Below are 23,121 nucleotides of genomic sequence, written 5' to 3' on the forward strand. Positions count from 1 at the left end.
ATTGAATATCATTCAGATGCACTCTGTGGTGCATGTCAGAGAGGAAAAATTGTGAAATCTTCTTTTAAAACCAAAGACATTGTTTCAACCTCCAAACCCTTAGAACTACTCCATATTGATTTATTTGGACCAGTCAGTACTGCATCCTTATATGGAAGTAAATATGGATTAGTCATTGTTGATGATTATAGCAGATGGGCTTGGGTAAAATTCCTAAAGAGTAAAGATGTTGCTTGTGATGTATTCAGTAGCTTCTGCACTCAAATTCAATCTGAAAAAGAATCAAAGATTTTGAAAGTCAGAAGTGATCATGGTGGAGAATTTGAAAATGATCCATTTGAAGCTTTTTGTGAAAAACATGGAATTGTCCATGAATTCTCTTCTCCTAGAACTCCACAACAAAATGGGGTTGTAGAGAGAAAGAATAGAACTTTACAAGAAATGGCCAGAACCATGATCCATGAAAACAATTTACCAAAACATTTTTGGGCAGAAGCAGTGAATACATCATGTTATGTTCAAAACAGGATCTATATCAGACCTATTTTGGAGAAAACAGCATATGAACTCTTTAAAGGAAGAAAACCCAATATCTCTTACTATCATCAATTTGGATGTACATGTTACATTCTGAATAACAAGCTCTACCTAAAGAAATTTGATGCCAAGGCCCAAAGAGGAATCTTTTTAGGTTACTCTGAAAGGTCAAAGGCATACAGAGTGTATAATTCAGAAACACTTTATATTGAAGAATCTATGCACGTGAAATTTGATGACAAAGAGCTGGAAGATAAAACTTCAAAGCAAGGTGAAAGTTTTGCAGAGATACAGGTTCCTGAAGTTACTTCAGAACCCGATCAGATAGCTGAATCTGAAGAAAGTCCATAAGCTGAACCCACATCAGAAGCGCAAGATGAAATTGCTTCTGATGAAGCACAAGATGGCTCACATCAAGCAGATCCTCTGAGAAACACATTCAAGCACAAGTCTTCACATCCTGAGGAGCTAATCAATGGAAATAAAGATAGTCCAAGAAGAACAAGATCATACTTCAGACAAGAAGAGTCAATGATTGGACTGATCTCAATGATTGAACCTACAACTGTTGATGAAGCACTTTCAGATGATGGATGGATCTTAGCTATGCAAGAAGAGTTGAATCAATTTCAAAGAAATGATGTGTGGGATCTGGTACCCAAATCTCAGCACAAGAATGATGATAAGTCAAAGATTTCTGGGTAAGGGCTGAAGTCTTCAATGGAAAGCCTGCAAAGGTCAAAGGTAAACAAGCTGTGTCGAAGAAGGGAAAGATGACGGTGGAAAAGAATCCTACTTCTTTCAATAGCCTAGAAATAAGGTCTGAAGTGATGGGTATTCCTATAACCATCACTGAGGAGGTTATAGCTAAAGCATGCAGAGTGGATGCTGAAGGCAGATTCCAAGAGATAGTGAAGAATGATGATATCCTGCTACAAAGCTACTACAACTTGCTTCTGGGTGGAAACTCAGAAGCCAAGCCTTCAGAAATGGAGATTCACAACAGGATGTTGGTGAAGTTCTGCACTGATTGCTTCTTTCAGAGAGGAGGAGGGTCTGATCAACCCAATAATCAACAGAAGCTGGCAATCTACTTCATGGCCATGTTTGATAAGATTAATTTCCCAAGATATGTCATGGATCATCTTTGCTGTGCAATTAATGAAGGCATTGTCAAAGGAAGGAAGCAAGTGCCCTATGGAAGATTGTTGTCTGAGATCTTTCATCAAGGAAGAGTGCTAGATACTTTGAAAAAGACAAGGGATGCATCTGATAAATGCTTCGAAGTTTCTACTGTTGAAAGGACTATCAATAGCAGGAGCTTATACTCTATGAAGGTTATCAAGAAAGCCCCTCAAGATGAGAAGTGGATAGAGATGACCACAGCAGAAACTAAGATTATCAGGGACTTTCCTTCCATCTTTAAGGAAAGTAATCCTGAAGTCTTAGCTAAAACAGTAGCTGAGTATGTCATGGAGACAGATGCAAGCCCTCAGGAGGAAGCTACTCCTATTAAGGCCAAAGGAAAGAAGGTCAAGGGAGTTACTGCATCAGAAGCTGCTGCTGAAAAGGCCAAGCAACAGAAGGTTGCTAAGAGAAAGAGAGGAAAAGCTGAAACTGTTTTCTATCAAGAAAAAGTGGATGAAGCTTTGGATGAGCTAGAGCAAGAAGAATCTGAGCCCAAGATTAAAAAGAAGAAGGCACCTTTACAGATGATGTCTTCTATGGTTGAGGTGACCCCTGCTAAGGCCAGAATGGCTAAAGAATATGCTGCTGATGAGATAGCAGACAGAAAGGAAAAGAAGAAAATTGTTGCTGCTTCTATTCCTACGAGAAAGAGGAGTAGAGAAGAAACTGACATCAGCAAGGAGAAGCTGGAACAAACTCCTGGCAAGGAAGAAGGAGATAAGGAAGAACCTGAGAAGAAGAAGAAGAAGAAGAAGAAGAAGAAGGTAGCTGCACCTATCTTCACTCCAATGGTTGAAGTTACTTTTGATGAAGCTAAAGCAGCATCTGATTATGCTAACCAGATGCTAGCAAAACAGAAGGAACAACAAGCCAAAATAGTTCTGGAGAGGGATGCTAAGCTAAAGAAAGCTGGCTTAGACAAGGATGAAGGCTTTGTTGCTGAAAAGTTGGCTGAAGTAAGGGAAATTGCTTCTGAAACTGAACAGATTGTCAAGAGGAAAGCATATGCTTTAGAATCTAAAATCCCAAAGCCTACTTCAGAAGCTGCTGATAACACAGCAACGTTATCTCAAGTACCTCCAGTCTCACACACATCTTGTACCACATCTTCTATTCCACCTGAAGACACCTCTCTTTTAGATCACCTAGAAAGCCATTACCTAGGTGAACTACCCCAATCTAGCTTTAAGTTAAACTCACAAACATCCTCTGAAATGGTTTCTGAAGCAACTGCTTCTGAAAATGTCATTTCAGAAGACCCCCAACAACAACAACCAGAACCAGTAAAGACCACCTCACCCCACAACAACAACCAACAAATACACCAGCTGAACCAAAAATAACCAAACCAACAAGTCCTAAACCAGATGTTCCTGAACCTATTTTTCCTGAACAAACAGTTTCTAAACCTGTTCCTGAGCCAACCAAATCTTTAACAGTTTCCCTTCCTGACCAAACTATCCAAATAACCCGCTATGATGGTATATCTTTAACCTCTGATATGGATTTAGATTCTGAGGATGATCAAGATGATCATTCCTCTGACATGGTTATAGATCCCATTGCTGATCAACCATCAACCAGTCAACCTTTAACCACAAATGACCAACCAACAACAAGTCAAGCCATATTCCCCATAGCCCCTCCTAAACCTTCAAAACAACCTTCACCACCCACCATTTTCCTAGACTCTCGTGTATTACAAGATGTGTGGGAGGACATTACTTCTGAAGTGCATAGGCTGATTAAAAGCAGAAGTGATTTGGGTCACAAAATCAGTTATCAAAAGCAATGGAGGAGGATCAAGGAAAGGGTCATCAATCTAATTTCAACTCTGCATGATTCATGTCTACAAGCTCAAGAGGAGGCCAAGCAGAAGTTGGAAAACTGGATCAATGGGATTGATGAGGACATGGAAGATATAGAAGTCCTTGGAACTTGGGTGAAGCATCCTATGAGCATCAGAGGAAGAAAACCTGAAGATTTTCTTCCCAATTATATTCATCCCAAGGATCTGGACTTAACTCTCCTTTCCAAGATCAACTTGAAGAATGCTGCACCTGACCTGGCTCTAGTTCAGGAGAACAAGGTGCTGAAGAAAAGAAATGAAGAGCTGGAGCAGAATCTACAAGAGCAGGATCAGAAGCTGTTAAGACTTGAAGCTGAAATGGAGAAGAACAAGTCAGATATGAATCAGAAATATGCTGAAACTCAAGAGCTTTTGAAGAAGATTTTAGAGAGCCAAAATAAGCCTAACCTTTAGTTGCACACCTTTAGCTTATTTTTGTCTCTTTAGGCTTCTGATATATTTTGTTTCTGCCTCTGATTTAGTCTTCGCTTCTGAATTATTATCTGCTTCTGAACTCTTTTCGCTTCTGAATATCATTAACTGTTTATATCATGTGTGTATTAGTTTTGCTCTGATTATATTGTTTGATATGCTTTGTTTAGTTTATTTTTTTTGTTAATATGCTTTAATTATATGGTTTAAATGCTCTGAACCTTTATCCTATGTTTTTCTCATCTCTTCTTTTGTTTAATTCTTTTTGCTAATGACAAAAGGGGGAGTATATGTGAGAGTATTTAAGGGCTCTGAGCCCCATTAATAATATTTGAAAATTTTGAAAAACTTCTATCTTTTTGTTTTACCTAAAAAGGGGTGTATCAAAAAGGGGGAGTATCAAATTTCAAATAAAAATTAATTGAACCATTCTTCTTATCTATCAGTCAATTCTTTCAATTTTGGTGACTCTTTTCAGCACTTCTTATCTATCAAATTTCAAATAAAAATTAATTGAACCATAACATTCTTCCAAATCCAAATCCGAGAGTTCTTGGTGACTCTTTTCAGCACTTCTTGACACCACTGTAATACATGCTCCTACTCCAACGCATTGGCATTGTAGAGTGCCTTCAGAAACAAGGAAACTTCCTTAAGACCTCAAGTGCATTGGAAATTGCTCAATTGCACGTAGCAACAGCGAAGGCACAACCTCTTCCACAGCAAATGCAGCAGCAAGGTTGCTCTTCCTCTTAATTGATTTCTCCTTCTCTCGTTTAGGTTCATTTGTCGAGACCATGACCATATCAGCTGTCACAACACTTAACCATTCTTGGATTCTTTGTCGAGCAGCCTCCAGTGACGTGTCTGTTTGCCATTGTACATCATCTTCAGCCTTATCCGTCTCATCAACTGGACTTCAAGTAGATGTATGATCTTCATCTGAGCCATTTCGATTTTTCCTTGAAGAGCTTGACTTTTTGGTGCTTTCCTTAGTTCCTTCAATTTTTTCAGCTCTTCGTCAGCTGCTTCACCTTCCTTCAGTCTCTCCTTCTCAACTATTGTTAAGAGGCAATCTCAATCTCCATGAAAGCAAGAAAATAAGCTTGCAATGTGCAAAGCTATGAAGAAGAAAAGAAAATGAGAAAAGGAAAATTTATTATTGGAAAGTGTAACTGATACAATGGATTACTATAGCTATGTATAGAGTGTAGAATCACAACTCTAACTCAACTATAGTTACTTAACTAACTATAACTAACTGACATCAATAACCAACTCAGTTACAATTGTTAAGCTAGATCAATTACACATAGTTACTTTCTATACAAGTAACAGAGTTACTTGCTATACAAGTAACATATACATCTTAATCTATTTGTCCTTTAACAGCTATCCTCATGGCCTTCTTGTAGATTCCAACAAGGTACAACGATCTTTTAGAAGTTGAATTTCCAATTCTGCCGTTATCTGAACGGAAAAGAAACAAGCCATTAATGATATCGGAAATGGTGTTATCACATATGATATGAAAAAAAATACAAAACAAGTACAGTTAAAGACACAAAATGCACTTCAAAAGATGATTCTGACTTTACTTTCACTAATATAATTATCATTTTAATTAAATAATCTCCATCCGGCAATTGATCAAAGTCATTTAAACTTTTTAGGCCTACTAATTGAAATCATCAAATAACCAACACAAACTTCTTATCCATTATCAATGTACTTCAATTCTTTCATAATTTCTGGGATAAATTTATACAATTCAATGCACGCACGCCATTAATATACAAAAAATGATTGACAAATATGATAAATTCTAGATATTACCAGCTTCTGCTCCAGGTAGTTATTCCTTTCAGCTTGAGTTTTCTTGAAAATTGTTAGCTCTTGCACCAACTATAGAATATAGATACATTTCAAGTTAGTTGTTTGTAAAAAAGTTAATATATCACATATAAAGACAGTTGTCGATCATTTTCAACCACCTGAGCAATGTTGTATTTATGTTCTAATGGCGAACTGGTATTCTCGTCTCTTTCAAATGAAGAATTGGTATTCTCCTCCTTGAATGGAGAACTCGGATTCTCCTCTTCCTCTGAATGCTTTCCTTCGGACCAATTCTCATTTGCATAAGAAGTATCGCAAACATTGTTTTCCCAAGATGGATCCAATGGTTGAGAGCACTCACCTAACAAATCACTCTTGTTGGAACCTGATTTCATACTTGATTGGGTAGAATGATACTCCTCTTCGGAACCTGATTTCATACTTGATCGAGTAGAATGATACTCCTCTAACTCTGATTCAGGCATTTGAAATATTTCCACTTTCCATGTAGGACAGTGTTGTGGAAGAGGTCGGGATGCAGTTACCCGATTAGTATTCTGTGGGACAGAATTAGCAGGGGTAATTTCCAAGCGTTTTAGCAAAGCAGTCAATTGGCTTGTTTGTCCAAGGTCAAGCTCAAACCAGAAATGGTTATGATGGTAGTAGTTATCAGCAATTATATGTTTAAATTTATCTTCGGACAGTGGCTGACAATGTGATTGAACTCGGATTTGCACCTTCAACATTAAAAACAGAAGCATATAAACATATTTTTATGAATACATAATAACCCATAGTTGTCTTGAATAACAATATATCAATTATACTATGCAAGAAAAAAAAAAGATTTACCTGGGCCGGAAACCGTGTCACTTCTGAACTGTCAGCACTCCACCCGTACCGATCTATGAACATTCTTCCGGGACCAGCCGCCTCAAAAATTCCATGAAGCGTTCTATCAGTATAGTTAAACAAAAATAGAGGCAGCCCAGGACGAATATTCTTCACATAAGCAAAATGTTGAGCAGGCAAGCCTGTTGTTGAAACAAATAAAAATTCCATGAGTTAGATTTCACAACACTCGTTAAAATGCCTAAAAAGCGAAAACTTAATTACTAATACCGAAAATCCTGAGCCATCAAAAACAAAATGCAAGCATAAGTAATCATGTTCAAGTAAAGACCACACATGCTGTAAATTAAAAGTAAAACAAACACACATTCACATGAAAATGACTTACCAAAGAGTTGTTTGTTTAAACACTCATTAATGGTAGAGTTCTTGGTTCCAAATATAACACCACCAAGTTGTTCTTTAGACAAATTTCTGCCATATGATTGATTAGGACTTGGAGAATACAGTTGATTGCCACTTAAAGAAGAACTTTGTGTTTTCTTCCAATTCCCCATTCTAGCATAACAATAGTAAAAAGGGTTAGTACTTCATTGACAAGCTATGGCAAAAAATGAAACAACAAACAAACCTAACTTATCAAGATTCCGATTATGCTTCATCTTAATCAGAAACAAGAAGAAAATCTAGGTTGGGAAAAATGATTTCTCTTTCTTTTTTCAGACAAATGTGTTAGTGAAATTTAAATACAAAGTACAAACTCTACTTGAGCTAATGAGCATTTACTCAAAACACGTTTTGAGTACATAACGTTACAAAGGTAATAAATAAAACAACCAAACATTTAACCAAAAATGGAAATGCTGCTATAAAAAAACTACATGGAATCATTTTCCTAGAACAGAAAAAATGATCAAAGGAAACGAAGTAACACCGTAACAAAGTTAAAACACTTAATTTTTTACAGAAGTACTTATGACTGAGTAACAAGTTAGTTGAAACTTGGAAGCAGAAGAAAAATACATGAAGATGAAAATGACATGCAAATTTCAAAACTTGATGGAAAAAGTTATTCTTTGTTTTGTTATGATCATGATCATGAAGAGTATTTTGGGTTCATACCTTTCTTTGGAATGTGAAATATGAAAAGCGAGTGATGAAGAGAAGAACATAAGAACAAGAGAGAAGAGTATAATATTGTATATGCAACCTACTGAACAGTGGTTTATGTCACATGAACAGTATAATATCTGAAGATGTCAAATATCATATCCTTCCTACTGACAGAAGAGAAAACCATTTCAATACACTTCTTCCTAATCATTCTTGTCATTGCAGCTTTATGATAAATAAAAAATCCTAATTATCAAATTTAATATTTAATTTACCATTTATGTTAGTGTGTTAAGTTTCTTAGACGAGTAATGATATTTTGACATCCATTTGATGACAACTTTGTTGACAACCTTGTTTTTCTCACTTCTTATTGATCAAAAATAATGGAGAGAGAAAAAGGAAGAGAGAGGATAACAATATCATGTGAGTATGAGAGAGAAAGTTGTCCAAAAATTGTCAAAAAGTGGTTGTCAAAATATCATTTCTCTTCTTAGACCATCCTTGACAAATCTCAAATTTTAAGTCTCGATACCTATTAGAAATTTTTATTGGAGAGATTTTTTTTGGGTTCATATAAGATCAGGTCTCAAAGAAGCACTTTAATCTTAGGTGGGATTCACAATATTTTTCATTAAATTAATCACTTTTGCAATGTCCTCTTGTAATAATGACTTAATAAATAATAAATTATTGTTTGAATGTAATGACAAAGAGTTATTAGTGGGACACGTTTAGAATTTTTGTTAGAGATGCTAAATTGAAGTGAATGAGTGTTTATTAAGTATTATTATTAAAAAATTATAAATGTTGATGTCTTCCTCTGTTACTGATCGTCGAATTGCTTGCAGCACCGGATATCTCACACTCTCAACATCTCGAAACAATTCCTGAAAATAATCCTTCGCCACCTTTGCCATACCTCCGGCATCTGACACCCTCACACCTGCGTCATTCTCTAGAAAAGGAATTGTATTTACCTTTCTTCTTGCGGTCGCCGAAGCGTGAAAAAACTTAGTATTGAGGTCGTCGTCTTTGTACCAGTGAGTTTTTGCTCATTGCTTCCAATATAAATCCTCTTGCACTAACAAATGTGTCATTCGCCTTTGTAGCATTTCATAGTGATCTGTGTTGATGGACCCTCTATACCTTACAAGGTCTCTTCTACAATCCTCAATATCCACTTTCAGTTTATTACAGTGTGACTTACTCCAGTGTGTCAATTCATCAGCACACCCCGCAAGTCTAGTAACTATACTTTCTCTGGCAAGTTGATTCCAACTAGACTGAACCACATCTGTCAGACTCGGTTCAAGTCTCCAAGCATTTTCAAATTTAAAATTCTTCCGAGTACTATGGGGACAGATACTAGACACCCGATTAAGAAGGATAGGATAATGATCTGAAACTGGTACCACCAAATTATCCAGTGTGGCATTTGAAAACAGCTGATACCAAGATTCATTTGCCATTGCTCGGTCAAGTCTCTCTTCCACTGCTCTATCAGTACCTAGACTCTTAAACCAAGTAAACGGATATCCGTCCAACTTAATATCCACCAAACCGGCATCTTGAACTGCTCGACGAAAATCATTGATAAGCCATGAAGGTCTAGCTATTCTGCCCTTCTTTTCATGCACATGGAGAATATCATTGAAATCACCGATGATACACCACGGTAATGAATTGTTCCTTGCCAACTGACGAATAAAATTCCATGATTCTCTTCCGCGTCTACCTTCCGGGAAACCATAGTAACCTGTTAAAAGCCAACTTCCACGTGCTCCTTCGTCGACCGTTACATTAATATGATTTCGTGAGTAATTCACAATGTTACAATTAAAATAATTACGCCAAAATAAAGCTAGGCCACCACCGCGACCTTGTCTATCCACAACAAAACAGTTATCAAAACCAAGAATGTAACGGAATCTCCTCAATTTTATTATGAAAGACTAGAGTCTCACTTAGAAAGAGAGCATCCGGTTTATAGTACCGAACTACAAAAAATTTCAAATTGGGAACTGCATCCAGCCTCTCTAGACCTCGGCAATTCCAACTAACTAGACTCATTTTTGTCGGCAGTCCTGGACATCCCCAGAGACTGCCGTTAACTCTTGGTTATCGTAAAGAGTATTATTTCTAAGACTAGACACCATATTCTTATCAGCTGCTATATGAAGATGAGAAAAACACAAGAAGGGGGGTTGAATTGTGTTTTGAAAAATTCTTCGTTTCTCCTAAAAACTGAACACACTGATCAGAAGCTAGGTGAGACAACTTCTGAAGTGATAATCAGAATCTAAATGCAGCGGAATAAAACAGAGAGAGAGAAGAAGAACGACACAAAGCAATTATACTGGTTCCTTCCACAATCCGGAAGTAGTCCAGTCCCCCTTGCACTTCCAAGGAGATTTCACTATGAGTAATATCTGATTACAAATGCTCAAGCACACAAGCAAGAGACTTCCAATGCTCAAGCACACAAGCAAGAGACTTCCTTTGCTCAAGAACACAATCAAGAGACTTCCTGCTCAAGCACAACTGCGAGAGACTTCCTAACTAAACAAAATTACACAGAAAATTGTTTAAGGTTGAACACTTGATATACAATCAGAGGTGCTCACAATACAAATCAGATACAGACTCAATGGACTTAAGAATTTCTAAGATATGACTTTGAGACACAGAAATTCTAAGTGAATGCAGAACAATTTCAACAGAGGTTTGGTACTTGTGAAAATCTTGTGAGTCTTTCGTTCAGCGTTCTTGCATTACCAAATCTCTAGGTCTTCACTCCTTTATATAGAGGTGTGAAAGAGACGTTGTGAAATTGCCAGCACACCAAAGAGTCGTTGTTGAAGCTTGATCTTTCACCAATGATCTTTTGCCTGATTTGGTTGTTGTCCTATGAAGAACAAATTTGAATTCCATTCCTTATCCTAGGGAACATCTATGCAGGCGAAACCGTATTCTGGAGCTGTTTTCTTGTCCTGTAGCGTGGACACAAAACAGAGTAGTGGAGAACGTGGTTGTACAATTCGTACAAAGTACAATGTCAACGCTTTCGTCCAAATTGCAAGCACATGCCTTCAAACGCCTTTGAAATGACCGTTGCAATGTTCCACTAATCCTTTGTTTGTGTTTTCGAATCCAATAGACAGCTTTTGCATTGATAATTCTTCAATTCTTGAATCTTTTACAAATCCAGTTGAGATTCAGCTTCTGGTGAAATAGCTTCTGATGAGGCAGCTTCTGATGATACAGCTTCTGATGATATGACTTCTGCAGCTTCTGATGATATGACTTCTGGACTTCTTGTCTTCAGGAGCACTATTCTTGCTTCAGAAGCGTCTTAACTTCAGGAGCACTATCCTTACTTCAGAAGCGACTTTTAACTTCAGGAGCGCTTTTTCTCTTCAGTAACAAGTTGCCTTCAGGAGCGTCCAAGCTTCAAATTTTTTGTTGTTTCCTTTGCTCTTTATTTGCTCATTCAGAACCAATGATGATGTAACTTTATAATTATGGTCCTGTACACTTGAACAAATATTAGCTAGTCCAATTTACAATTTTTAATACCTTGTTATCATCAAAACTCTTTAAGGTTCATTGTTAAACACATTTTGTTCCAACAATCTCCCCCTTTTTGATGATGACAAACAAAAGTATTTAAAATTGATCAATTGTTGTTAATCTAATTAACAAGTTGACTTTGGGGTTCTGAGGTTTGTAAGCTCAGAGTCTGAGGTTTGTAAGCTCAAACTCCCCCTGAGTCTGATAGTCTTTAAGGTGAGGTTTGTAAGCTCCCCCTAAGTTCTATCCAGGTTAATTAAATTCATTTTTCGCACAATAAAATTATCAGAGCTTTTTTAAAAAAAAAAAATTGAATCATTGAAAGAATTAACTTATAGATAAGAAGAATGGTTCAATTAATTTTACTTGAATTTTGATACTCCTTCGTTCGTTCATAGCTTATACCAATAAGGTAAAAAAGATGATAGAAGTTTTTCAAAAATTTCAAATGCCATTAATGGGGCTCAGAGCCTTTAAATACTTGTCACATATAGGGCTCAGAGCCTTTAAATACTTGTCACATATACTCCCCCTTTTGTCATTATCAAAAAAATAAAATAAAAAAAAAAAAGACAAAAAGATATGAGAACAACTCAAACATGAGAGAGTATAATTGGAAATTAACTAAATAAATCAGAGCAAAGTATATGAACATGAATATTCAATTTTCAGAAGCAGCTAAACAGTCAGAATCAGTAAGCATTCAGAAGCAGAAAGAATTAAAGCAGGATGGTTTCAGAAGCAAAGACTAAGAATTTAAAACAAACAACAAAAAAAATAACACAAATGTGTGCAACTAAGGGTTGGTTTGTTGTTGTTTCTTCATCTTCTCCATTTCTTCAATCTTCTTCTGCAACAGTTCTTCAAGCTGTTGTTGCCTCTGGAGAAGAGCCTGTTCCCTTTCTCTAGCTTCTTGCTGCTGCTGTGCCATCTGTTTCTTTAGAAGCTTACACAACCTTGCTTCTCTGGTCAAGTAATCCGTTTCTAAGAAGAAAGGCTGGTTTGCCAGGAGCAGTGTAGAACTTCTTACTCTAAGACTCTGATTCAAATGCTCCATTAACTTCCTGACAGAAGCTTCCTTGCTTCTGATGCACTTAGCCCTTATGCTTTCAATTAGCTCAGTTGCCCGGTTCTGAAGAGATGCCCAGGAGTCTTCATATGCACTTATGAGATCAATTGTCCTTCGTTGATCCACAAGATTATGCATCTGACTCAGGATTGAGAGAAGCTCAGAATTAATATATCCAGATTCTAGGATGTTTGAGGGTGGTTGTTCAAGGATTTCAAGATCAGAATCACTGATTTCCAAATCTTGAACAGGGTTAGGAACTGGAATGGTAAAGTGTGTTTGTGTGTTTGAAGATGAAGGCTGGTCAGAAGCAATGTGTGTGGTAGAGGTTGAGGCTTGAACATTGACTAGAGAGTTGTCAACATCCATGGGAGTTGGTTCTGGGGAGTGTTCAATTTCAGTTGGTGGTTGTTGTGGTGAAGTTGATGTTTGAGTGTTGAGTTGGGGGTCAATGGTAGCTATTGGTGATTGTGGGGGTGTTGTGGGTTTATGTGGTTCGGGTGTTTGTTGATGGGGGTTTTCTGAAACAACATTTTCAGAAGCAGCTGCTTCTGGAGTTGCTTCAGAGGCCTTTTCTGAAGTAGATTTGTCTATGGGTAACTCACCTGAGTAGTGGAGAGCAAGATTGTCTAAGACAGAAGTGTCTTCTATTGGTTCAGGTACTAATGGTGAAGAAGGTGAAATGGGGATAGAGGTGACTGGAATCTGGATTTCCTGAACTACAGGACCAGCTTCAGAAGTGATCTTCTGTGGACTAGCAGTTTGAGGAACTACTTCTGAAGTTCCCTTTTCTGGAGCATTCTCCATAAATATCATCATTTCTTCATCCTTATTGTCTTCAGTAGATTTACCAGCAATGGCTCTTACTTCAGCCAATTTCTCTTTGAAGTACCTATCACAATCTTCCATACCCAAGGCCTTGAGCTTTTCATCTCTTTGATGAGTGTATTGTGCTTTTAGATCCTTTTTGTCTGAAATAAGATCAGAAGCACGCTCATCTGCCATCCTTTTCCTTATTGGAGTCATCTCAACCATAGGACTCACAAGTTGAAGGGGAGCCTTCTTCTTCTTCAGCTTGGGATCAGCCTCTTCTTTCTCCATTTCTTCAAGAGCTTCCTCCAGCTGCTCTTGGGTGATTACCAAATCTGCCTTACCTTTTCTTCTTTTCTGAGGAATAGAGGAAGCACCAACCTTCTGCATCTTTCCTTTATCCTTGATAGAAACAGGTTTAGCTTCAGACTTAGCAACTTTAGCAATAGCAGCTTCTGACTCAGTACTGGTTCTGGCCTTCTTTCCTTTAGTAGGAGCAGCATCAGATTCAGAACTAGTTCTGGTCCTCTTCCCTTTAGGTGCATCAGAAACAGCAGCTTCTGACACAGCAACTGCTTTGGCCTTCTTGCCTTTCCCTTTAGCAAGAGCAGCTTCCTCCTGAGAACTTGCATCAACCTCCAAGATGTACTCAGCTATTAATCTAGCTAAGTGTTCAGGATTACTTTCCTTAACTAAGGAAGGAAAGTCCCTGATAATCTCAGATTCTTCTGTGGTCAACTCCAACCATTTCTCATCTTTAGGAGCAGTCTTGAAAAAGTGCATTGAATGCAAAGTCTTGCTACTGATAGTCTTCTCTGCAGTAGAAACTTCGAAGCATTTATCAGAAGCATCCCTTGTTCTTCTCAACAAATCCAGCACTTTCCCTTGATAAAAGATCTCAGAGAGCAATCTTCCATAGGGCACTTGTTTCCTTCCTTTGACTGTGCTTTCATTAATAGCCCAGCAGAGATGATCCAATACATATCTTGGAAAGTTTATCTTTTCCAGATTGGTCATGAAATAGATTGCTAGCTTCTGTTGGTTGTTGGGTTGATCAGACCCACCTGCTCTTTGAAAGAAGCAATCGTTGCTGAATTTCACCAACATTCTATTGTGAATCTCCATTTCAGAAGGCTTAGCATCTTTGTTACCACCCAGAAGAGTGTTGTAGTAGTTTTGCAGCAGGACATCATCCTTCTTAACAATTTCTTGAAACCTTCCTTCTGCATCCATTCTACAAGCTTTAGCAACTATCTCCTCTGTGATGATTACGGGAATACCCATCACTTCAGACCTTATCTCAAGGCTACTGAAGGAAGTGGGATTCAACTCAATCTCCTTCTTTCCTTTCTTCGACCCAGCTGGTTTATCTGCTGCCTTCACAGGCTTTCCATTGACGATTTCAGCCCTTAACCAGAAATCTTTGACCAAGTTCACATATGTTGGCCCATTTAGCATGTTGAAGTATCCAGACAGTTTCTGAGTTTCTACATAGCCTTCCATGTCCACTTCGTACTTCTTGAGTGAAGTGAAGTCCACTGGTGATTCTACTTGGACGATTAAGGATTTCCATGGAATATCCATAGTCTTCTCTTTGTAGATGGACCCAGATTCTGATACGCTTTGCTTGTTTGATGTAGATTCTGAAACTTTTGAGCTTGATGATGCCATTTGATGATTGACGAAGATTTGAAGAAGATGAAGATTTTAGGGTTCTAAGTTTGAGAGAATGCGCTTACTTCGCAAGAGGTTTGAGAGCAAATGTGTTTGTTGTGAGTGAGTAGTGTGTGAATTGTCAAAGTGTTAAAAGTAAAACGATTGCAATTCAAAAGAGACAAACAAACATAACATTAATGACAAAATTGGGGGCGCGTGAAAAGTACTTTCAAAGCTATTAAATCATCATTGCCCTTTTAGTTATACACCAACACATACAGGCCACGTAAGAAGTTCACAGAGTAACTACCAAGTTAATGGGCCAGAAGTTACTTTTTTAAAAGGTAACTTCCAACGTTTCCACTAATTCAACTATTCAGAAGCAACAAATCCAGCTTCTGGACTTCAGATGCTGACGTCATCATCAGAAGCGAGTTTTCCTCAGAACCTCAATAAAGAGCTTCTGATGTACTACCGCTTCTGAACTAACTTCAGAACCTAAAATCCTATTCAGGAGCAAGCAAGCATTTAATCAGATACAAAGTGCATGTTCAAATTTTTCTTTATAAAATCAAATCTTTCAACAGTTAAAGGCTTAGTAAATATATCAGCCCATTGATTTTCAGTATCAATGAATTGTATATCTAAAATTCCTTTTTTAACATAATCTCTGATAAAAAGGTGTTTGATTTCAATGTGCTTCGCTCTTGAATGCAAAATTGGATTTTTAGACAAACAAATAGCAGCAGTATTATCACAATAAATGGGAATACTGTTAGCAGTTATCTGATAATCTTCCAACTGATGTTTCATCCAGAGTAGTTGTGTACAACAACTTGCAGCTGAAATGTATTCTGCTTCTGCTGTAGACATAGCAATAGTTGTTTGTCTTTTGCTAGCCCAGGATATAAGATTATCACCCAGAAATTGACAATTGCCACTGGTTGACTTTCTTTCAATACTATCACCAGCATAATCAGCATCACAGAATCCAATTAGCTTATAATCTAAGGATTTCCTATAAAGGAGTCCAAGATTAGTTGTTCCTTTCAAATACCTGAAGATTCTCTTGACAGCAGTCATATGAGATTCTCTAGGATCTGATTGGAATCTTGCACACAAGCATACACTGAATAAAATATCTGGCCTAGATGCAGTGAGGTATAACAAAGAACCAATCATACCTCTATACAGCTTCTGATCTACTTTAGCTCCTTCATCTTCTTTGCTTAAGGTGCACGTAGGGTGCATTGGAGTGTTCATCACTTTACAATCTTCAAGTTTGAACTTCTTCAGAAGCTCCTTTGTGTACTTTGATTGATGAACATAGACTCCATCTTTGCATTGATTGATTTGAATGCCCAGGAAGAACTTCAGCTCTCCCATCATGCTCATTTCAAATTCATCCTGCATTAACTCAGAAAATTCCTTGCAAAGAGATGCATTAGTAGAACCAAATATTATATCATCAACATATATTTGCACAACAAGAATATCTTTCTCAAGGGTCCTTCTGAAGAGTGTAGTATCAACCTGTCCTCTTTTAAAATCATTTTTGATTAAGAAATTACTTAGTCTATCATACCAAGCTCTGGGAGCTTGTTTCAAGCCATATAGTGATTTCTTCAGTTTAAAAACATGGTCAGGATATTTAATATCCTCAAATCCAGGAGGTTGCTTGACATACACTTCTTCTTCTATGACACCATTTAGAAAAGCACTCTTGACATCCATTTGATATAATATTATGCCATGATTAACTGCATAGGAAAGAAGTAACCTGATTGCTTCCAATCTTGCAACTGGAGCAAACGTTTCAGTGTAATCAATGCCTTCTTGTTGACTATACCCTTGTGCAACAAGCCTGGCTTTGTTTCTTGTTACTTCACCTTGCTCATTCAGCTTGTTTCTGAATACCCATTTTGTTCCAATAATGTTCTTGTGCTGAGGTTTGGGTACCAGATCCCACACATCATTTCTTTGAAATTGATTCAACTCTTCTTGCATAGCTAGGATCCATCCATCATCTGAAAGTGCTTCATCAACTGTTGTAGGTTCAATCATTGAGATTAGTCCAATCATTGACTCCTCTTGTCTGAAATGTGATCTTGTTCTTCTTGGACTATCTTTGTTTCCAATGATTAGCTCCTCAGGATGTGAAGACTTGTGTTTGAATGTGTTTCTGGGAGGATCTGCTTGATGTGAGCCATCTTGTGCTTCATCAGAAGCAGCTTCATCTTGTGCTTCTGATGTGGGTTCAGCTTCTGGACTATCTTCAGATTCAGCTATCTGATCAGGTTCTGGAGTAGCTTCAGGAACCTGTATCTCTGCAGAACTTTCACCTTGCTTTGAAGTTTTATCTTCAAGCTCCTTGTCATCAAATTTAACGTGCATAGATTCTTCAACACAAAGTGTTTCTGCATTATACACTCTGTATGCCTTTGACCTTTTAGAGTAACCTAAAAAGATTCCTCTTTGGGCCTTGGCATCAAATTTCTTTAGGTAGAGCTTGTTGTTCAGAATGTAACATGTACATCCAAATTGATGAAAGTAAGAGATATTGGGTTTTCTTCCTTTAAAGAGTTCATATGCTGTTTTCTCCAAAATAGGTCTAATATAGATCCTGTTTTGAACATAGCATGCTGTATTCACTGCTTCTGCCCAAAAATGTTTTGGTAAATTGTTTTCATGAATCATGGTTCTGGCCATTTCTTGTAAAGTTCTATTCTTTCTCTTTACAACCCCATTTTGTTGTGGTGTTCTAGGAGAAGAGAATTCATGGAAAATTCCATGTTTTTCACAAAAAGCTTCAAATGGCTCATTTTCAAATTCTCCACCATGATCACTTCTGATTTTCAAAATTTTTGATTCTTTTTCAGATTGAATTTGAGTGCAGAAGCTACTGAATACATCACACGCAACATCTTTACTCTTTATGAATTTCACCCAAGTCCATCTGCTGTAATCATCAATAATGACTAATCCATATCTACTTCCATATAGGGATGCAGTACTCACTGGTCCAAATAAATCAATATGGAGTAATTCTAAAGGTCTTGAGGTTGACACAATGTCTTTGGTTTTAAAAGATGATTTCACAATTTTCCCTCTCTGACATGCACCACAGAGTGCATCTGAATGATAGTCAATGTCTGGTAGCCCTTTCACAAGTTGTAACTTACTAAGCTTAGAGATTAACCTCCAGTTAGCATGTCCCAACCTTCTGTGCCACATCCATTTCTTATCATTCACTGATAGTAGGCAAACCACCTTCTGATCAGCCAGTTCAGAAAAATTGATTTTATAGACATTGTCAACTCTCTTTCCCTTGAACACAATGGATTTGTCTTCCTTGTTGATTACTGTACAGTTGGGTTTTTCAAAAAGCACATCATAACCATTATCACAAAATTGACTAATGCTCAAAAGGTTATGTTCAAGACCATCTACAAACCATACATTATTAATTGAGGTAGAGGAATTACCAATAGTTCCTGTACCTATGATCTTGCCTGACTGGTTGCCTCCAAATTTCACATTTCCTCCCTCTTTCATTGTTAGGCTGAGGAACATGGACTTGTCTCCTGTCATGTGTCTTGAGCAACCGCTGTCTAGGTACCATGATCTTTGCTTTGGCACTGCTCTTAGACATACCTGCATCATTGACATTTTTAGTTTTAGGTACCCATTGTTCTATGGGTCCTAGAAGGTTAGTACTTAAGGCTTTACTCTTCACTTCTTGTACCTTGTGCTGTGAGTTGGGTTGCTTCTGATTAACCATCACCTTAGGTTTTGGTACTTCAGAAGCAGTAACTATCTTCTTCTGAAACTTAGACTTCAGAACCCCAGATTTTGGTTTCACCAGACTCTGAGGAATAGGTTCTGATCTTTTCAGGATCCTGACCTTTGAAGTCTTGGAATCAGATTTGATCATAGCCTTTGACTTAGAGTTCTTTGGCTTTGAAGTAATTTTAGCCTTAGAACTAGAAGCTTCAGGTTCTGATTGAACAACAGTTTCCAACTCAGCCCCTTCTAGTACAAAAAATGTTTTCAGACCTTCCTTGATGCATTCACAACAAGATTTTAGATTGGTTTTCTCAAGTTTCACTTCTGGAAAACCAATTCCTCTGCCGTTGTTCTTGTAAATGCTATAAATCATAGAAGCCACTCTGCTTCTGTCAATGCCAGATATAATAAAATCTTCAAGAGCAATTTCATGGTTACTTAAAGGTTTTTCATTACACTTTTCTTGTAGCTTCTGACATAAGAACCTGAGCTGATCTTCATATGTTTTACACATGAAGTCAAAGCCCCTAAGTCCTTGTTCAGAAGCTTTCAGATCCAATAGAGTTGATTTTTGCTGTTGAACCAAATCAGCATATTTTTCTTTTAAATCCTTCAACTCATTGGTTCTCACTTCAAAATGTGTAAGAAGTTCTTTAAGTGACTCAACAAGTTCATCTCTGGGAATTTTGGAATATACCTCGTTTTCATCTTCTGAGTCTGAATCTGATCCAGCTTCTGAAGTTGCTGTTGCTACCAACCCAACAGCTACCTTTGCATCTTCATCAGCTTCCTCTTTATCAGATCCAGATTCACTACCCAAATCATCCCAGGTTGCCATTAAACTCTGCTTAATCTGCTTCTTGAGTTTGCTTGGTTTGAATGTAGACCTCTTTGACTTGTCCTTTGACTTTTCTCTTTGAAGATCAGGGCATTCAGCAATGAAGTGTCCAGGCTTCTTACAGTTGAAGCATCCCTTCTGATCTTCTTTCTTTGAGCTTCTGGAGTTACCCCTTCTGGAGAGAAACTTTCTGTTCTTCTTGGCCAGATATTGAAGTCTGTTTGAGAGCATGGCCATTTCAGCAGCATCTGGTTCAGAATCTGAACTTGACTGTTCTTCCTCTTCAGATTCAACTACTTTGAGAGCTTTTGATGACTTGCCTTTGGATGGAAGAGCTATTGATTTACTCTTCTTAGTAGACTCATGTTCATTAAGACTTAACTCATGAACTTTGAGAGAACTAACAAGATCTTCGACACTTAAAGTGTTTAAATCTTTAGCTTCCTCAATGGCAGTCACCTTTGGTCTCCATCTGGCAGGTAAGCTTCTGAGTATCTTGCTTACATGATCAGAAGCAACATAGCTCTTCTTTAGAATCTGTAGCCCAGAAACTAAGGTTTGAAACCTTGAGTACATCTCCTCAATAGTTTCATCATCCTTCATCTTGAATAACTCATACTGATGTACAAGCAGGAGAGCCTTTGCTTCTTTGACCTTCTTGCTCCCTTCATAATTTGAACAGAGAGAAGCAAACATAGCTTTAGCAGTGGATTTGTCACTCATCTTCATATACTCTGCTTTGGGTATGGCAGTGACAAGGGCTCCTCTGATAATATGATGCTTCTTGTAAAGTTTCCTCAGTTCTGGAGTATGTTTCTTTCTATCCACAGCAGCTCCTTCTTCATCAAGGACTAAATCACCAACACCATCTTCCAGAATATCCCATAATTCTTCATCCAGGCTCATGATGTAACTGTAAAAGTTGGTCTTCCACCAAGAGAACTCTTCAGCATCTCCATTGAACTTTGGAACTTTTCCAACACTGGTTTTCTTACTATCACTATAATCATGTGAGACATGTTTATAGCTAGTATCACTAGGACCAGTAGGAGGAGGAGTAGACATGTTTTTCTCAGATCTTTGACTGTTGCACGGTTAAGTGTTACACAACAGACCAAGGCTCTAGATACCAATTGAAGGTGAGAAAAACACAAGAAGGGGGTTGAATTGTGTTTTGAAAAATTCTTCGTTTCTCCTAAAAACTGAACACACTGATCAGAAGCTAGGTGAGACAGCTTCTGAAGTGATAATCAGAATCTAAATGCAGCGGAATAAAACAGAGAGAGAGAAGAAGAACGACACAAAGCAATTATACTGGTTCCTTCCACAATCCGGAAGTAGTCCAGTCCCCCTTGCACTTCCAAGGAGATTTCACTATGAGTAATATCTGATTACAAATGCTCAAGCACACAAGCAAGAGACTTCCAATGCTCAAGCACACAAGCAAAAGACTTCCTTTGCTCAAGAACACAATCAAGAGACTTCCTGCTCAAGCACAACTGCGAGAGACTTCCTAACTAAACAAAATTACACAGAAAATTGTTTAAGGTTGAACACTTGATATACAATCAAAGGTGCTCACAATACAAATCAGATACAGACTCAATGGACTTAAGAATTTCTAAGATATGACTTTGAGACACAGAAATTCTAAGTGAATGCAGAACAATTTCAACAGAGGTTTGGTACTTGTGAAAATCTTGTGAGTCTTTCGTTCAGCGTTCTTGCATTACCAAATCTCTAGGTCTTCACTCCTTTATATAGAGGTGTGAAAGAGACGTTGTGAAATTGCCAGCACACCAAAGAGTCGTTGTTGAAGCTTGATCTTTCACCAATGATCTTTTGCCTGATTTGGTTGTTGTCCTATGAAGAACAAATTTGAATTCCATTCCTTATCCTAGGGAACATCTATGCAGGCGAAACCGTATTCTGGAGCTGTTTTCTTGTCCTGTAGCGTGGACACAAAACAGAGTAGTGGAGAACGTGGTTGTACAATTCGTACAAAGTACAATGTCAACGCTTTCGTCCAAATTGCAAGCACATGCCTTCAAACGCCTTTGAAATGACCGTTGCAATGTTCCACTAATCCTTTGTTTGTGTTTTCGAATCCAATAGACAGCTTTTGCATTGATAATTCTTCAATTCTTGAATCTTTTGCAAATCCAGTTGAGATTCAGCTTCTGGTGAAATAGCTTCTGATGAGGCAGCTTCTGATGATACAGCTTCTGATGATATGACTTCTGCAGCTTCTGATGATATGACTTCTGGACTTCTTGTCTTCAGGAGCACTATTCTTGCTTCAGAAGCGTCTTAACTTCAGGAGCACTATCCTTACTTCAGAAGCGACTTTTAACTTCAGGAGCGCTTTTTCTCTTCAGTAACAAGTTGCCTTCAGGAGCGTCCAAGCTTCAAATTTTTTGTTGTTTCCTTTGCTCTTTATTTGCTCATTCAGAACCAATGATGATGTAACTTTATAATTATGGTCCTGTACACTTGAACAAATATTAGCTAGTCCAATTTACAATTTTTAATACCTTGTTATCATCAAAACTCTTTAAGGTTCATTGTTAAACACATTTTGTTCCAACACTATATTCTCTTCAATTACACTATTTTCTTGTAAAACACTGAAACACCATTCTCCTGCAATATTGCAGTAGAAGACATAAGCCTCGTGTAAGTTAACAGTCACGCCATCCTCCTCAATAGTAAGACCTTCAATCAAGAGAAAATGGTGATCTTGTAGCTTAAGGTGATGAGGAATAAGAAAACGATAGTATTTTGTGCATGGGGACTGGTTTTGACAGGTTTCAGAAATTGCATCAAGGTTAGGGTTTTTGTTTGAATTTTCTTCTGAGAAGTCTGTAGCGAATACTGACAATTGCTGCCATATTTAGACTGAAATCATATGCCCAGACCAAGAAGACCTAGCCAGGCGAAAACACAACTACTCACAAGGGACGACGGCGGCTAGGTTGAACGCGGCGGCCCAAACAAGTTTCGCTTCCAAAATTTTCATAGTGGATTAGGGCTTGTGAACCTAACATACCCTTTGAAGTAGAGTTTATGATCAAAAAAATTAAATTAGAATCCTTACATTTTTTTTCCTGAATGCAACGTCAATTATTCTGATTTTCGAATTGTAGTTTCAATGCAGAGATGATTCTAAAACAGGTAAATTGTTCATAGTTAATGTTGTTTAGAAAAGTGTATGAGCTACATGGTTGTAGGATTAATGAATGATGTGAAGAGTGTGAGAAACAAGAGGAGAATATTTTGAATGCAAGCCATATGGTTTGAGAAAATATTTGATTATATTTTGAAAGCTATGAATGATTCCATTGCTTATATTTATAGGGAGACGTAGTCGGTCAGGCATTTTTAGATTTTTAAAAAGCTGGTCTTAGTCTTATTATTTTTATTTATTTTTACATTAATCTTATCTTTGGAAAAAAAAAGTAGTATTATCTTGCATAAAAAAAGAAGTAGGCTTATCATTATTGAAGTAAAAGAAAACTTTATACATATAATAACAAATATTTGAATTTGAGAAGTCTTATGAAGAGAGGTAACAAACTTATT

General features: G+C 37.5%; 2 protein-coding genes across 3 annotated transcripts; both read right to left on the reverse strand.

Moving 5' to 3' along the window:
* Positions 1–5,147: 5,147 nt before the first annotated feature.
* LOC146908182 (uncharacterized) lies at positions 5,148–7,940 on the reverse strand. Of its 2 annotated transcripts, none has more exons than XM_085727180.1 (6): positions 7,817–7,940; positions 7,083–7,252; positions 6,695–6,876; positions 6,001–6,579; positions 5,843–5,911; positions 5,148–5,476 (listed from the first exon to the last, which is right to left on the reverse strand). In XM_085727180.1, exons 1-6 carry the CDS (start codon positions 7,864–7,866, stop codon positions 5,405–5,407), a joined length of 1,122 nt encoding a protein of 373 aa, XP_085583306.1. In that variant the 5' UTR covers positions 7,867–7,940; the 3' UTR covers positions 5,148–5,404. The 2 variants fall into 2 exon arrangements, with proteins under 2 accessions (XP_085583306.1, XP_085583307.1); XM_085727181.1 differs by lacking the exon at positions 7,817–7,940 and adding an exon at positions 7,331–7,394.
* Positions 7,941–8,862: 922 nt separating this feature from the next.
* LOC146908183 (uncharacterized) lies at positions 8,863–9,880 on the reverse strand. Its single transcript, XM_085729239.1, has 2 exons — positions 9,804–9,880; positions 8,863–9,694 (listed from the first exon to the last, which is right to left on the reverse strand). The coding sequence occupies exons 1-2, from the start codon at positions 9,878–9,880 to the stop codon at positions 8,863–8,865; spliced, it is 909 nt and encodes a 302-aa protein (XP_085585365.1).
* Positions 9,881–23,121: the final 13,241 nt, after the last annotated feature.

This window comes from Medicago sativa, chromosome 7 (genome assembly GCF_051527215.1).
Source record: "Medicago sativa cultivar Bolivia chromosome 7, Bolivia_mono, whole genome shotgun sequence".
Taxonomy (NCBI): domain Eukaryota; kingdom Viridiplantae; phylum Streptophyta; class Magnoliopsida; order Fabales; family Fabaceae; genus Medicago; species Medicago sativa.